We start from the raw sequence: 15,834 nt of genomic DNA, 5'->3' as shown, positions 1-15,834 counted from the left end.
CTTTTTTCTTCTTCCTTGTTGTATTTATTCAACTAACCAATCTCGCTACTTTGTCCTTCTGTTCAGCTATCGTCTTCCACTTCCACCAGCTTGGCTTCACTCCGCTGAGTTCCACTGAAAATTTTGACATGGTCTCCTATTAGCAATATAGATATTGAAAGACTTCACTTTCAGTGTAATTTTCAGAAAAATAGTATTGAAGAATTTTCCTGAACAGACTACTCTGTTTCTCAGTGATCTTTTTCACCTCATTGACAAGACTTGTAATTCCACTCCAGAAAGATGTAATTAACCATAAGAGTGTTTTGCAACTTCCTGAAGTTTTAAAAGATGTTAAATTAAAGCAGGTTATTTCTAAACTCACCCATATGTAAATTTGTAGTGAAGAGACGTTTGTGCCAGCTAATATCTTTGAAATGCATGCTGTTTAAAAATAAATGCACATAAAATACGCATTGCTCTTTGATAAAACAGAGCTCATTATTATAAATGATTCCAAAATGATCAATGATTTATAACAGCAATAACATTTATTTCTAACCCTTACTGACCTAATGGTGTTGGGAGTATGGTTGTGATAATCCTGACAGTCTTTTGTTCATTTCAATGCTCCAACTTGTGGAATAGAATTAACTTTGGTTGGCATATGTTATGGGTTTTTAAATTGTAATGCCTCACATTCCTATCACATCTGTTCAAGCTTAGGAAAACTGTTGTGAAGTAACCGGAAGTGTTAAGTATTCACAGATACTGCAGTTTCAGTTTGGCCATTTTTAAGTAAATTCATGATTACTTACATTTGTCATAAATTCAGATACTTTGTTTCTGGTTGCCAGCCTTTGAGAGAATGTGTGAATGCATCTGCACAGACATCAAATGAATAGTAAGCAGATGCAATTTGAATTTCAGCCTAGTTTTACCACAGCTGTCTGTCTGGGATAATTTAGGGGTTAATGAAAGAAGGGGAAAGACATAAAGCCACAGGGAGTCGCAATAATGTAGGTGGATAATTTATAGAGTATAGAACCCCCAGAGATAGACTTGCATGCCTATATATGTTGTGCAGATCAAGGGTTTTATTGTCCTGGGACTGTGAAGACTGTGAAAATGTATAATTAATTTTTGAAGGTTGAACATTTAGAGATTAATATCTGAAGCTCCATCTAATGGTCAAACTGAGCAGCTTCAGAAATGACTGCATTGGTAATGCCCAAAGAAGGGGTGCAGAACATGTATACATAGCCAATATAAAATGACAATAGATATTTAGACTCAAGAACATTAAACCATTAAAAAAAAGTGGACACTAGTGAAGGGGTGGTAATGCTAGTTCAAAATGCTGGCAAAATGCCTTGTATGCAGTAACTGTGAAATCTGCATTCTTCATTATAGTTAAATCTGATCTGTTGCAAACAGATTTTGTGTGATATAACAATCTTGACAAAATCTGTCAACAGTACTGCATAGGATGAAAACAAGACACATAATGGAAAGGGTTGGTTTTCTTGCCTGAGTACACAAAGAAAAGAAAATGTCACAGTGCGTTAGGTATTGTGTTTTTACTTTTACTCACTATCCAATTCATAAGCAAAGAACATTCTGGATTCAGGCAGCATCTTTTGCAACTTCAGGATTCTTTATAGCTGGACTGTAGAAAACTGGTGGTGCAGCAGCAATGGTTGGATGTGATATAAACTTTTCAACTGAGCTTCTCCCAAGATGTGACATTGAAAGAAAAACTGATGCGCAGTTTAAAGAGCAAATAATGAATCGTAATGTACCATGTACTTTCCATACAGTTAGCTAATGATTCTCTGTCTGAGTTGTTTGATTGTAAATCGTTGTCAAAAAGACCTGCCATGCATACTGTGTCAACTGTGCAGTGAACCGAACCTGGATTTCGCCATTGAAATGACAACAAAACACTTAAAATTAGCTGGCTTTAACCCTCTAAAACTGACAGCAGATTTTGGAGTTTGGGTATGCACAGGTAAATATGGAAGTCTAGAAGCTGCTGTCAGTGTTTGTACATTTTTCCCAAAAGAGGTTGCTGCTGAAGACTTTCAGACTGCAGCCAATTAATAATCAATGAACCGGTGAGGAATTCCATTTCTGTACAATAAAGCCTCAATGTGCATCCAGGAACACACAGTATCAGGAGAAATCCTGGCTTTGCGAACCTAAACTTTAAACATGGTTATCCTCATTTCCTGTTCCTGTGTGCAGGTTGGATGGCAGGAAATGGTCCAGGTGTCTTGGAAAGGAGGATGCAGGGGCCCCAGCACTGTGTTCAAACTTTAAAAATGAAAATCTTGTTGACTTAGTGGTGGTTTGAAATTAACATAAGCAAGTTGGAGATCCATACCTCAGAAAGTATTTGATTTTTGAAGTCAGCTTTCTACAAAATCAGTGGCAATTACCATTACTTCGCCACTGACTGCAAAATCTGTGTCAATGTAGTTCCAAGAGTCATGTTATACATTGTTCATCAGCAATATACGTATTCTGAGGAATGCTTTCCCACCTGAAACCTTTAAAATGAGGTAGTAAAGTATAAAATTCTATTAATCCAACTGAATATTTAAATAGAATTATCTAAGCAATCAAACCCAAAATGCAATAGAAAGCCCAATCAGATTGTCAGGACAGGATGTTATATAGTAATGCCTCAGTCAGTGCTGAATACATACATTATTTTGTAAGCATTGCAAGCCTCAGTAAAATGTCACTGTACTCACATAAAAGTGATATACTGTCTTGTAAATGGTAAAGTTCCCACTATGTCTTGACTTCACTTGGAACTATTAGACTCACTCACTTTGAGCAAGGAACACAGCAAGATGTGGTTGAGAAGAATGCAATCCTTTAAAAGGCTTCATATACCGTACAGTTAAAAGCCTGAAGACTAGACAACAACATCTGAAGATATTGCAGTGTGGGCTCCTTTATGTAAAAGCTACAAGTAAAGTTAAATGGAAGCTTTCGCTCAGGGCTTATGAAAAATAATTGGAAAATATGAAATCAGATAATACAGTCTGCATGTTCAATGGGCATCCTGAAACTGTCAGTTGACTGTCTTCAGGTTCATGTAGAAATTTCACATAAGTTTATCTTCATGGGAAGTTTGCCTGAAGTTAGTCACTTCCTTTGAAAGATCAAATAAATTTGAAAGAATCCACAGTACATTCATTTATTATTTTTTATATTTACAGCTTCAGTTCTGACCTCAAAATGGGTGGAGATGTAATGGATTAAATTTGACATGAAACCATTTGTGATATTCATCACTGTGATCTCCATTCATATTGACTGCCTTTAAAACACAGATAAGTTACACTAGTGCAAGACGGTAAAAATTACAACTCTGCCAACACCAGCATTTTTACTCAATCACAACAAGTTGATTGAAAGAACTTACATTGAAATTTGTACACCATAGGTTTCTGAACCATTTAATGTTTGTCAGATTGAGTTATTTGGACATCTATCAGTTATGCACCCAATGAATTGTCTCATTATACTTGCATTACTGCAGAATTCTGGCAAAAGACAATTTCCTTTGTTAGCAATCTGGCAGTGAATAGTTTTCAAAAGTAATAATGCCCATAAAACTCAGATACTGATTAATGGACAAGCATTTTATGTCAAGTGGCTATTGTGTTTTGCAGAGTCAATAGAATATTTGCAGAAATTTATGAAATATGGATTGAAATTGGAATATTCAAGCTACAGTTAATACTAGGATTAATCCAGCAATAGAATGGTGCAAAAGATATGTTCCAGCAGGTCTTACTGAACTTCTGCCAAGTGCCTTTGAGTCATTTGGAAACCGTGAATACAGGACAATAAGGTTAAGAAGAAACCAATAACCACAAGGGAGTCATTCTAATTTTTCTGCGTATTTAAGTTTCTGTATGGAAAACCAGGGATTGAGGAATTCTTGTAGAGGATTGTAATCTTCACAACACATCCTGCTCTATTCATTGTGCAGAGGGAGGGAGTCCAATAGTCCCGAGTGACGAGAAAGAAAAGTCTGGCCATCTCGCTGTTTTTCCCTGATTGACTTATCATGAAAGTCAGCAAGGGAATGGGAATATTAAACAATGGAACATGTTATACAATCAATTAATAGAATCTGCATATGAAATACCATTAAAACCCTTCTGGCGCAATCGGATCCTGGTTTGTGTGACTCCACTTCAGCGCTCCATTTGTTCATTTTAAGCAGCCCACGCACCTAGTTTCTGTCAGTCTGTATACTCAAAGTTGACTGTATAATTAATCTCAGCTGTTTCATTAGTTTCAATGGGCTGGAGTAGCAAACCAAGGGCTCTCAGCACAGACCATGATGTTACAATGAGCGTGAAGAGAATCTCAGCTCTCTGCGCTGTGATGCTGTGCTGAGTTTTATCAAAAATTGGCTGTGTCAATTTCCGGGAGTTCCACAGAGAACCCTGAGCTCTGATGAGTATTCTCACACAATTCTCCCCAGCTCTTCTCATTACCTTTGCACCAGACCTCTAAGGCACATTCATGTGTGCTCAGCAATGGTGGAAGTATTCAATAATGCCAGGACTTCCCAGGATTCCTAACACTAGCACCATACCTAAAGCCCAGCTATGCATCAAGTAAGGGCTGCCAGCCAGGAGCTGTACCTCACAGTGCACCTAGTGGGATGGGAATGAAAAATAAATGTTGCTGAGAACACATTGTACATACAAGTTCACATTCATAAAACTATTGCTATTTTCTCTCATCACCTGTCTGATCAACTGTCATTGTAATTGCAGCTACAAGAATTGAGCTACACAGGCTTCCTAACCTGAGCACTGTATCATCTTAGAATCCCATCCAAGAGTGTGCTTTTTTTACCCTAACACGCTACATGGCATGACATCTTCTCATCGTACAATGTGAGAAATTGGAAAGCTATCGTACAATGAAAAACATCCACTTTTATTCAACAACAGCAAAAGCAAAGAAAAAATAAAGCAGAAAAAAATGTATGACTCAACCCTTGACTGACTTGGAAAGACAGATCTGACCAATGAGTGACTGGCCACTGATTGCTGTCTGTGTATCCTCCTGACCAACTTACAATGAAATCCTGGTCTGGATTTCCAGGACTAACCATGTCCAAGCCTCTGGACTGCAGTGATATGAGCCCCCTGACACTACTGACCCAAGTGACCAACCGACTGTGTCTAAACCTCTGGACTGATATTGGAAGGTGCTCTTGACTAGCTATGCAGGACTCCTTAACTGCTGAGAGCCCCCTGAACTTGACCAAGGAGTATTCACCTTAGACTTGGAGACGTAGCCATTGACTGTGTTTGCTGTGTAGGTTGCTGGCTCATGCTCGAGCTGTGTGGTTGATATAGCACAGTCCTATACTTCAAAAGTGCAGCTCTTTGACTGATCACTCCAACCAACTACGACAAGCTGCCTGGCTTTGTGGCTGCACTAAACAGCAAAAAAAGGCACGACGGATGTATCATGAGCCTTTAAGACCCGAAAGAGGCACCAAAATGCAAAAAGGCAAAACAGAGACGCAAATGAGGATCTGAGTAGATATAAAATGAATGAATGCCAAGAGAACAAGCAAGGAGCCCTGGGGTTCCCTGCAACAATCCATGACACGGGCGCTTGCCCATGTATGCAAAGTGTCCTGGAAACAGCATTACAACAAAAGGTGTCGATCTGCTCCAAAAATGCAACATTGAAGTGGAGAGCTGCATTCTCAGTGAGTCAAAGGCATGTCCTGATGATGTGATGAGTCTAATGTCTGATGCAAACTTCCATGGAAAGGAGGGTGTAGGCGGTCACTGCATTTGGAGTGTACCCTGGGATATTTGGAATGTGGAAGGCCAGAGGAGCAATGGTGAGACTAACTTAGCAGATACCCATTCTGACTTTCATATTGATAATTGTCTCTGTCTGATATCTATCAGGAGCCTGGGAGAGTAGGAAACTCCACATCATTGAGATATGATTAGGTGCAAGTGCCATGTTAGCGCATGCAAAAAGGCCTCTCGTTGCTAATTAGCAAGACTCTCAATTTACCATTGAAAATCTAGTTGAAGATTCAGATGTTGAAATTTTCATTTTATCCACTTGCCATATTTTCCCTGATTCTCACTGTCTACATTTTTCAGGGGCTGAGAAAAGTCAATTCATTGCAACTGATTAGAGTCACAGAGTCATAGAGATGTACAGCATGGAAACAGACCCTTCGGTCCAACCTGTCCATGCCGATCAGATATCCCAACCCAATCTAGTCCCACCTGGCAACACCCTGCCCATATCCCTCCAAACCCTTCCTATTCATATATCCATCCTAATGCCTCTTAAATGTTGCAATTGTACCAGCCTCCACCACTTCCTCTGGCAGCTCATTCCATACATGCACCACCCTCTGCGTGCAAAAGTTTCCCCTTAGGTCTCTTTTATATCTTTCCCCTCTCACCCTAAACCTATGTTGCAGTGACGGGGTCTGTGGCGTGAGGTCTGGCTCTGAGACTCAGAAGGGCAAGGGGGAGAGGAGGAGAGCGCTAGTTATAGGAGACTCTCTAGTTAGAGGGACGGACGGGCGGTTCTGTGGACATGGGCGAGACTCTCGGATGGTTTGTTGCCTCCCGGGTGTCAGGGTCCGAGATGTCTCGGACCGTGTCTTCAGAATCCTTAAGGGGGAGGGTGTGCATCCAGAAGTCGTGGTACACATTGGCACCAACGACATAGGTAGGAAGAGGGGTGGGGTGGTCATTCAAGAGCTCAGGGAGTTAGGCTGGAAGCTAAAAGCTAGGACAGACAGAGTCGTCATCTCTGGGTTGTTGCCGGTGCCACGTGACAGTGAGGCAAGGAATAGGGAGAGATTGCAGTTGAACACGTGGCTGCAAGGATGGTGTAGGAGGGAGGGCTTCAGGTATTTGGACAATTGGACTGCATTCTGGGGAAGGTGGGACCTGTACAAACAGGACGGGTTGCACCTGAACCAGAAGGGCACCAATATCCTGGAGGGTAGGTTTGCTAGCACTCTTCGGGGGGGTTTAAACTAATTTGGCAGGGGGATGGGATCCGGACTTGTAGTCCAGCAAGTAAGCTAGCTGTTTGTCAGGATGTCCAAGAATGTAGGGAGGCTGTGGAGAAGGTAGCACTGACAGGGAATACTTGCGGACACAGAGATGGGCTCAAGTGCGTATACTTCAACGCAAGGAGTATCAGAAATAAGGTGGGTGAACTTAAGGCGTGGATGGGTACCTGGGACTACGATGTTGTGGCCATCACGGAAACGTGGATAGATGAGGGACAGGAATGGTTGTTGGAGGTTCCTGGTTACAGATGTTTCAGTAAGATTAGGGAGGGTGGTAAAAAAGGAGGGGGGGTGGCATTGCTAATTAGGAATGGTATAACGGCTGCAGAAAGGAAGTTTGAGGGTGATCTGCCTTTCAAGGTAGTATGGGCTGAAGTCAGAAATAGGAAAGGTGCAGTCACCTTGTTGGGTGTTTACTATAGGCCCCCCAATAGCAGCAGAGATGTAGAGAAACAGATTGGGATACAGATTTTGGAAATGTGCAGAAGCCACAGGGTCGTAGTCATGGGCGACTTCAACTTCCCAAATATTGATTGGAAGCTCTTTAGATCAAGTAGATTGGATGGGGCCGTGTTTGTGCAGTGTGTCCAGGAAGCTTTTCTAACTCAGTATGTAGATTGTCTAACCAGAGGGGAGGCCATATTGGATTTGGTACTCGGTAATGAACCGGGACAAGTGATGGGCTTGTTAGTGGGTGAACATTTTGGTGATGGTGACCACAATTCTGTGACTTTCACCTTGGTTATGGAGAGAGATAGGTGCGCACAACAGGGTAGATTTTACAATTGGGGGAAGGGAAATTACGATGCTGTAAGACAGGATTTGAGGAGCATAAGTTAGGAGCATAGGCTGTCAGGGAAGGATGTGGTGGAAATGTGGAACTTTTTCAAGGAGCAGATACGACGTGTCCTTGATATGTATGTACCTATCAGGCAGGAAAGAAATGGACGTGTGAGGGAGCCTTGGTTGACGAGGGAGGTTGAATGTCTAGTAAAGAGGAAGAAGGAGGCTTACATAAGGTTGAGGAAACAGGGTTCAGACAGGGCAGTGGAGGGATACAGGATAGCCAGAAGAGACTTGAAGAAAGGGGTTTAGGAGAGCTAAGAGAGGGCATGAAAAATCCTTGGCGGATAGGATCAAGGATAACCCCAAGGCATTTTATGCGTATGTGGGAAACATGAGAATGACGAGAAAGAGGGTAGATCAGATCAAGGACAGTAGTGGGAGATTTTGTATTGAGTCGGAAGAGATAGGAGAGGTCTTGAATGAGTACTTTTCTTCAGTATTTACGAACGAGAGGGACCGTATTGTTGAAGAGGAGAGTGTGAAACGGACTGGTAAGCTAGAAGAGATACTTGTTAGGAAGGAAGATGTGTTGGACATTTTGAACAACTTGAGGATAGACAAGTCCCCCGGGCCTGACGGGATATATCCTAGGATTATGTGGGAAGCAAGAGAGGAAATTGCAGTACCGTTGGCAATGATCTTTTCGTCTTCACTGTCAACGGGGGTGGTACCAGGGGAATGGAGAGTAGCGAATGTTGTGCCCCTGTTCAAAAAAGGGAATAGGGATAACCCCGGGAATTACAGGCCAGTTAGTCTTACTTCTGTGGTAGGCAAAGTAATGGAAAGGGTACTGAGGGATAGGATTTATGAGTATCTGGAAAGACACTGCTTGATTAGGGACAGCCAGCACGGATTTGTGAAGGGTAGGTCTTGCCTTACAAGTCTTATTAAATTCTTTGAGGAGGTGACCAAGCATGTGGATGAGGGTAGAGCAGTGGATGTAGTGTACATGGATTTTAGTAAGACATTTGATAAGGTTCCCCATGGTAGGCTTATGCGGAAAGTCAGGAGGCATGGGATAGAGGGAAATTTGGCCAATTGGATAGAAAACTGGCTAACTGGTCGAAGACAGAGAGTGGTAGTAGATGGTAAATATTCAGCCTGGAGCCCAGTTACAAATGGAGTTCCGCAGGGATCAGTTCTGGGTCCTCTGCTGTTTGTAATTTTTATTAATGACTTGGATGAGGGAGTCGAAGGGTGGGTCAGTAAATTTGCAGATGATACGAAGATTGGTGGAGTTGTGGACAGTGAGGAGGGCTGTTGTCGGCTGCAAAGGGACTTAGATATGATGCAGAGCTGGGCTGAGGAGTGGCAGATGGAGTTCAACCCTGCCAAGTGTGAGGTTATCCATTTTGGAAGAACAAATAAGAATGCGGAATACAGGGTTAATGGTAGGGTTCTTAGTCAGGTGGAGGAACAGAGGGATCTTGGGGTCTATGTACATAGATCTTTGAAAGTTGCCACTCAGGTGGATAGAGCTTGTAAGAAGGCCTATGGTGTATTAGCGTTCATTAGCAGAGGGATTGAATTCAAGAGTCGTGAAGTGATGTTGCAGCTGTACAGGACTTTGGTTAGGCCACATTTGGAGTACTGTGTGCAGTTCTGGTCGCCTCACTTTAGGAAAGATGTGGAAGCTTTGGAGAGGGTGCAGAGAAGATTTACCAGGATGTTACCTGGAATGGAGAATAGATCGTACGAGGATAGGTTGAGAGTTCTCGGCCTTTTCTCGTTGGAACGGCGAAGGATGAGGGGTGACTTGACAGAGGTCTATAAGATGATCAGAGGAATAGATAGAGTAGACAGTCAGAAACTTTTTCCCTGGGTACAACAGAGTGTTACAAGGGGACATAAATTTAAGGTGAAGGGTGGAAGGTATAGGGGAGATGTCAGGAATGGGTTCTTTACCCAGAGAGTGGTGGGGGCATGGAATGCGCTACCCGTGGGAGTGGTAGAGTCAGAATCATTGGCGACCTTTAAGCGGCAATTGGATAGGTACATGGATGGGTGCTTAATCTAGGATAGATGTTCGGCACAACATCGTGGGCCGAATGGCCTGTTCTGTGCTGTATTGTTCTATGTTCTATGTTCTATGCCCTCTAGTTCTGGACTCCCCGACCCCAGGGAAAAAACTTTGCCTATTTACCCTATCCATGCCCCTCGTAATTTTGTAAACCTCTATAACGTCACCCCTCAGCCTCCGATGCTCCAGAGAAAATAGACTTAGTCTTTTCAGCCTCTCCCAAAAGCTCAAATCCTCCAACCCTGGCAACATCCTTGTAAATTTTTTTTTAACCCTTTCAAGTTTCACAACATCTTTCCGATAGGGAGGAGACCAGAATTGCATGCAATATTCCAACAGTGGCCTAACCAATGTCCTGTACAGCTGCAACATAACCTCCCAACTCCTGTACTCAATACTCTGACCAATAAAGGAAAGCATACCAAATGCCTTCTTCACTATCCTATCTAGCTGCGACTCCACTTTCAATGAGCTATGAACCTGCACTCCAAGGTCTCTTTGATCAGCAACACTCCTAGGACCTTACCATTAAGTGTGTAAGTCCTGCTAAGATTTGCTTTCCCAAAATGCAGCACCTCACATTTATCTGAATTAAACTCCATCTGCCACTTCTCAGCCCATTGGCCCATCTGGTCAAGATCCTGAGGTAACCCTCTTCACTGTCCACTACACCTCCAATTTTGGTGTCATAGAGTCATAGATATGTACAGCTTGGAAACAGACCCTTCAGTCCAACCCGTCCATGCCGACCAGATATGCTCACATCCAAATCATTTATGTAAATGACAAAAAGGAGAGGACCCAGCACCGATCCTTGTGGTACTCCATTGGTCACAGGCCTTCAGTCTGAAAAACAACCCTCCACCACCACCCTCTGTCTTCTACCATTGAGCCAGTTCTGTATCCAAATGGTTAGTTCTCCCTGTATTTCATGAGACCTAACCTTGCTAATCAGTCTCCCATGGGGAACCTTGTCGAATGCCTTACTGAAGTCCACATAGATCACATCTACCTCTCTGCCCTCATCAATCCTCTTTGTTACTCCTTCAAAAAAACTGAATCAAGTTTGTGAGACATGATTTCCCACACACAAAGCCATGTTGACTATCCCTAATTAGTCCTTGCCTTTCCAAATACATACATCCTGACCCTCAGGATTCCCTCCAAAAACTTGCCACCACCAAGGTCAGGCTCACCGGTCTATAGTTCCCTGGCTTGTCCTTACCACTCTTCTTAAACAGTGACACCACGTTTGCCAACCTCCAGTCTTCCGGTACCTCACCTGTGACTATCGATGATACAAATATCTCAGCAGAGGCCCAGCAATCACTTCTCTAGCTTCCCACGGAGTTCTCGAGTACACCTGATCAGGTCCTGGGGATTTATCCACCTTTACCCGTTTCAAGACATCCAGCACTTCCTCCTCTGTAATCTGGACATTTTGCAAGATGTCACCATCTATTTCCCTCCAGTCTATATCTTCCATATCCTTTTCCACAGTAAATACTAATGCAAAATACTTATTTAGTATCTCCCCCATTTTCTGTGGCTCCACACAAAGGCCGCCTTGCTGATCTTTGACGGGCCCTATTCTCTCCCTAGTTACCCTTTTGTCCTTAATGTATTTGTAAAAACCCTTTGGATTCTCCTTAATTCTATTTGCCAAAGCTACCTCATGTCCCCTTTTTGCCCTCCTGATTTCCATCTTAAGTATACTCCTACTACCTTTATACTCTTCTAAGGATTCACTCTATCTATCCTGTCTATACCTTACATATGCTTCCTTCTTTTTCTTAACCAAACCCTCAATTTCTTTAGTCATCCAGCATTCCCTATACCTACCAGCCTTTCCTTTCACCCTGACAGGAATATACTTCCTCTGGATTCTTGTTATCTCATTTCTGAAGGCTTCCCATTTTCCAGCCGTCCCTTTACCTGCGAACATCTGCCTTACTGGATGTTTGCAGTGTAGAACAGCAATGATTTAATCAGGCTGTCTAAATAACTAATCATTTTGAAGGGGTTTAAAAGACATCCATACAGGAAACTAATCACATGTGGAAAATTGAAGACTGGGCATGCACATCGGGTGAAAATAGAAGCTTTACTTAGCTGAAAGAAATCAGTTAATCATTTGATTGCACTCCATGATTATAATTAGTTTAGAGCCTGGTCTTTTGTGCATCAATTTAATAAGCACATCATTATTCGAAATCCTGATACACCTGAATAAACAAGATGCAAGTTTTAAGGTGTGTGTGTGTGTGTGTGTGAGAAAAATGGGAGATTGTCTGTGGGACTGGGTCCATACCAGAGCCTGTGTGAGTGCCCTTACAGACACGCCACAGCTTCTTCTGGGTTTCTCAGCTAACCTGTGTGTGAGTGATGTGCTGAATTCCTAGTGAGTTTCACAACATAATGATGGTGAACACTGACAGTTCAATGTCAATGACCCAGTCTCAAACCATCAAAATCTACCTAGTATATATTACATTTGGAATAAAACATCAAAGTACAAAATAACAGATGACTAATGAACAGAGAAAGATGTTCAAGGATCTGATTTCCATTTTCTGTAATGCAAACATAATTCCATGTAACCAACTGGGCAACTGGTTGTTGACTTTATTTCCTGTCCTGATGTGCCGTTGTTTGGTTGTGTAATGTTAATCAGATTTAAATGTTGCTAATCCTGCTCGAGTGTCTGTAAATGTATCGATGTGCAATTGTAGCCTGGGTAAAGGTAACATCTCCACAGTTCCAGAGGACTGTCGTGATGCTCTGTCACTAGAGAGAGAGAGACAATTCATGGTTGTTTAGCCTGAGGATCACTCCACTTCAGGCAAGGAGTGAGGTTGAGAAGGTGGAAGCATCATGTTCACCTCAGCCAGTACAGGGATTGAATCCATGCTGTTGACATCAATCCTGCTGGCCAGCCAAATTAGTTACCCGATGCCCAAAGGAAAAGTCACCATAGCCTTAAAAGGATGGCTCAGTGACTTGAATGAGAAAACTGGCAGCAATTTAACCTGAGGTTCACCATACGTCAGGTGAGGGGAGTGGTGAAGAAGGAGAGCCTTACCTGGTAACCTCAGCTGGTGCAGGAACGGAACCCATGCTGTTGGCATCGCTCTGTGCCACAATCCAGTTATCCAGCCAACTGTGTTAATGAAACAATGGCGTTTTCTCTGACCTTTTTAGCTTGACAATGATCAAATAAAAGAGAAAAGTTTACAGAATGAGGATCAGACTAGTGCTGCAAATATAAGTGTTTTGCCTAAATATTGTTTCTAACAATCAGACGATATTATTGAACCCCAACAAACTCTATTATAAATGTTAATGAAGATCTCCGGACATTTACATGATGTCGTCTTTTAGCTGTCATAATGTCTGGACCTTTCCCCCCAAAACAAGCCATGAAGGATATTGAAAAGTAGCAGTCCACTTTCATGGACTAAAAGTGTTTTTACTTTGATAAAATGACACATCTTGGCTGTAAGTAACTTATGTAGCCACCTGACCACAGCTTGATTCACATTTTTACCTTGAGATTGAAAGGATTGTCTTGAGGTATCAGTTTGGAAGGACAATGGAGCAGATTTGGGAGTATGCACAGAGACTGATATCAGCAGCTGCTTTGAGCAAGAAAGCAGAGAAAGAACAAACTATGAACAGATAAAAACAAGGATACTGCAAGCCCATGTATCCCTGACTCTGTCATGCTCACAAACCAACAACCAACCACTGAAGAAGCATCATTTGGAAATCCTCACTGGATTTTGGATTGAATTAGGTTTTCATAATCCTTGGCTTCTGCTAACAAGAGTGATTGTTCCAAGGCTACTTCCTGATGTAAATTTCCTGAAGACAAAATACTTCTCTTTGGTTAGTTTCCAAGCTGATCGAATCTGGCACCCTTTTTATATGCACAAGTGCCAAATGAAATCCAATTCTGAGATTACAGCGAAGAGGATTCTATTGTGTTAGTATCCAGAGTTCTAGCTGTCTGGCAAAATATCAGGATGTCACAAAAGAAAAATCAAGCAGTGTATTTAAACTTAGTTGAGGTAGATTGTGTTCAATGGATCTTCATCACATTTCTATTTGGACGTTGGATTCAGGTATCTCTACCAAATATGATTTATTTTGGGTGTCAGTTGGATGGAATTAATTTAGAGGTTAGCCAATAAAAAGGGTGGGGGATTTCAGAAAGCAGCTGTGAGAAAGTATCTGGAGGTTTAAGGGTGGTACAATGAAATAATACGTGTTTGCTTCAATCTTCTTTGCTCAATTCAGAGCTGCCATGTCAGAGCACTTCAGACACCCAGTTTCAAAAACACATTCAAACCTTGTCCCTGTAAACATCACAAGAAGGAAGAATAAATGGATATCTTGTGGAAGACAGAATAATCTACAAGCATATCTGACAGATTATCTGAAAATTATGCAGTTGCATTCCCACATACTCCATACTAGTGGTAGTAAATTGTGTACTCATTTGCCTCACAGTTTACCTTCATTTGGAATAGCTGCTTTCCTTTATGATGCTCTGATGAAATTTTATTTACAATGTAGGGTCAATAAAAGTAGCCCATTTCAAGCTTTCTATCAGATGGATGTGATAAAGGTGCATAATATATAGTACATAACAAATGCTATTTGGGAACTTGGTTGAAGGAACAATTAGATGTTAGTCTGTCTACATTGGGGAAATGCCCTGTTTAACTGAGCAATCAGTGAGAAGGCATCCTACAAAGCCATTAAAGACAAGAGTTTAGGGAACCCATGCTAAGAAATAGTGAGCTGAGTTAACAGTTTGTTTTATACATTTTGGGGAAAGATATTAGCTGCTGAAAATAGTACCTAAAAATTGGTGAAAGGAAACTGATTGCAGCCATGCCAGCTGAGCAAGAAACTTTAGCATGAAGACAGGAGAGTCTCTTCAGTGAGGTTTGAGTGTCTGTAAGGGTATTGCTGGGTTAAAGGGGATGAGCTTTTGCTTTCTGCTGTTACTACTTATATTGTTCCAGTCTTCTCTGGTGCAATATAGGTTACATTTTTATTTGTCTAATAAACAATTTTATTCCTCTGTTAAAAGCACACTGGCAGCCTCTTTTCAATATGCTCAGTAATTGACCAGTAAACAAAAATAAAAATTAAACTTATAACTAGTAGGGTTCACTCCAGCTGCAAGTTTTACCATCAGCTGGATTTATAACATTAGGTCCTAAGTCATTGGTCAACACATATTTGGTGTTTAAATCAGAGATGTGGGAGGTTGTACTGCAGTTCACAGACTGCCCACTTGTGATTAGTTGGTAATTCAGTGGCAATTTGACCAATAGAGAATAACATGCCCTTAGTGAGTCAGAGAATTTCTACGTTATTACAAACGTTGTACATGTGGCTTAGGTAATCCATTGGGTATGGTATTGCAAACAAAATTCAGCCTCGTGAGACACTAATCCATTTTTCTGGGTTGTTGCCAATTATATATGCAGCGTGGATTTCCAGTAATAACTCCATCCTACAGAAGGAAGCCGCCATGGCAATGGAATGCAACCCATGCTGTTCAACGATAGACTTGCTGCACACTAAAAAGGAACTGAACTGGGCAGAATCATTTAGAAGTCTGAATGACATAGACTATAATGTGATTTGATGTGGAATCAGAAGAAAAGTCCAATACAGCTATCAATGTCAGGAGAATCTTGCTTCATCTTTTATGCTTTTAAAAATGGCATGGCAAGTTGCCAAAGAGGCAGTGACAAGTTTCCGCTTCATATTGAGAAATCTCAACATAGAAAACAGGGCAGGTACCTAGTGACTTCCTTTCACCATCTTCTCTGAAAGTCCTCCATGTTGGATACCAAAT

The 15,834-nt window shown here is 41.7% G+C and overlaps 1 protein-coding gene across 2 annotated transcripts in view; it reads right to left on the bottom strand.

The window, feature by feature from the left end:
- The window catches only part of tekt3 (tektin 3), a 102,486-nt gene that overhangs the window by 63,236 nt on the left and 23,416 nt on the right, over positions 1 to 15,834 (bottom strand). Inside the window, exons 1-2 of one of the 2 annotated variants that reach the window (XM_060844580.1) lie at positions 13,504 to 13,530; positions 13,039 to 13,157 (exon numbers count right to left, since the gene is read on the bottom strand). The exons of the other annotated variant lie outside the window; for it this stretch is intronic. Coding sequence (XP_060700563.1) covers positions 13,039 to 13,084 — 46 coding nt within the window. The 5' untranslated portion in view covers positions 13,085 to 13,157; positions 13,504 to 13,530. Of the gene's footprint in view, positions 1 to 13,038; positions 13,158 to 13,503; positions 13,531 to 15,834 lie in introns of those variants that run through there. 2 annotated transcript variants of the gene reach the window in all.

This window comes from Hemiscyllium ocellatum, chromosome 25 (assembly GCF_020745735.1).
Source record: "Hemiscyllium ocellatum isolate sHemOce1 chromosome 25, sHemOce1.pat.X.cur, whole genome shotgun sequence".
Classification (NCBI taxonomy): domain Eukaryota; kingdom Metazoa; phylum Chordata; class Chondrichthyes; order Orectolobiformes; family Hemiscylliidae; genus Hemiscyllium; species Hemiscyllium ocellatum.
The sequence above is the reverse complement of the archived record's forward strand: the minus strand, read 5'-3'. Positions and strand labels throughout refer to the sequence as shown.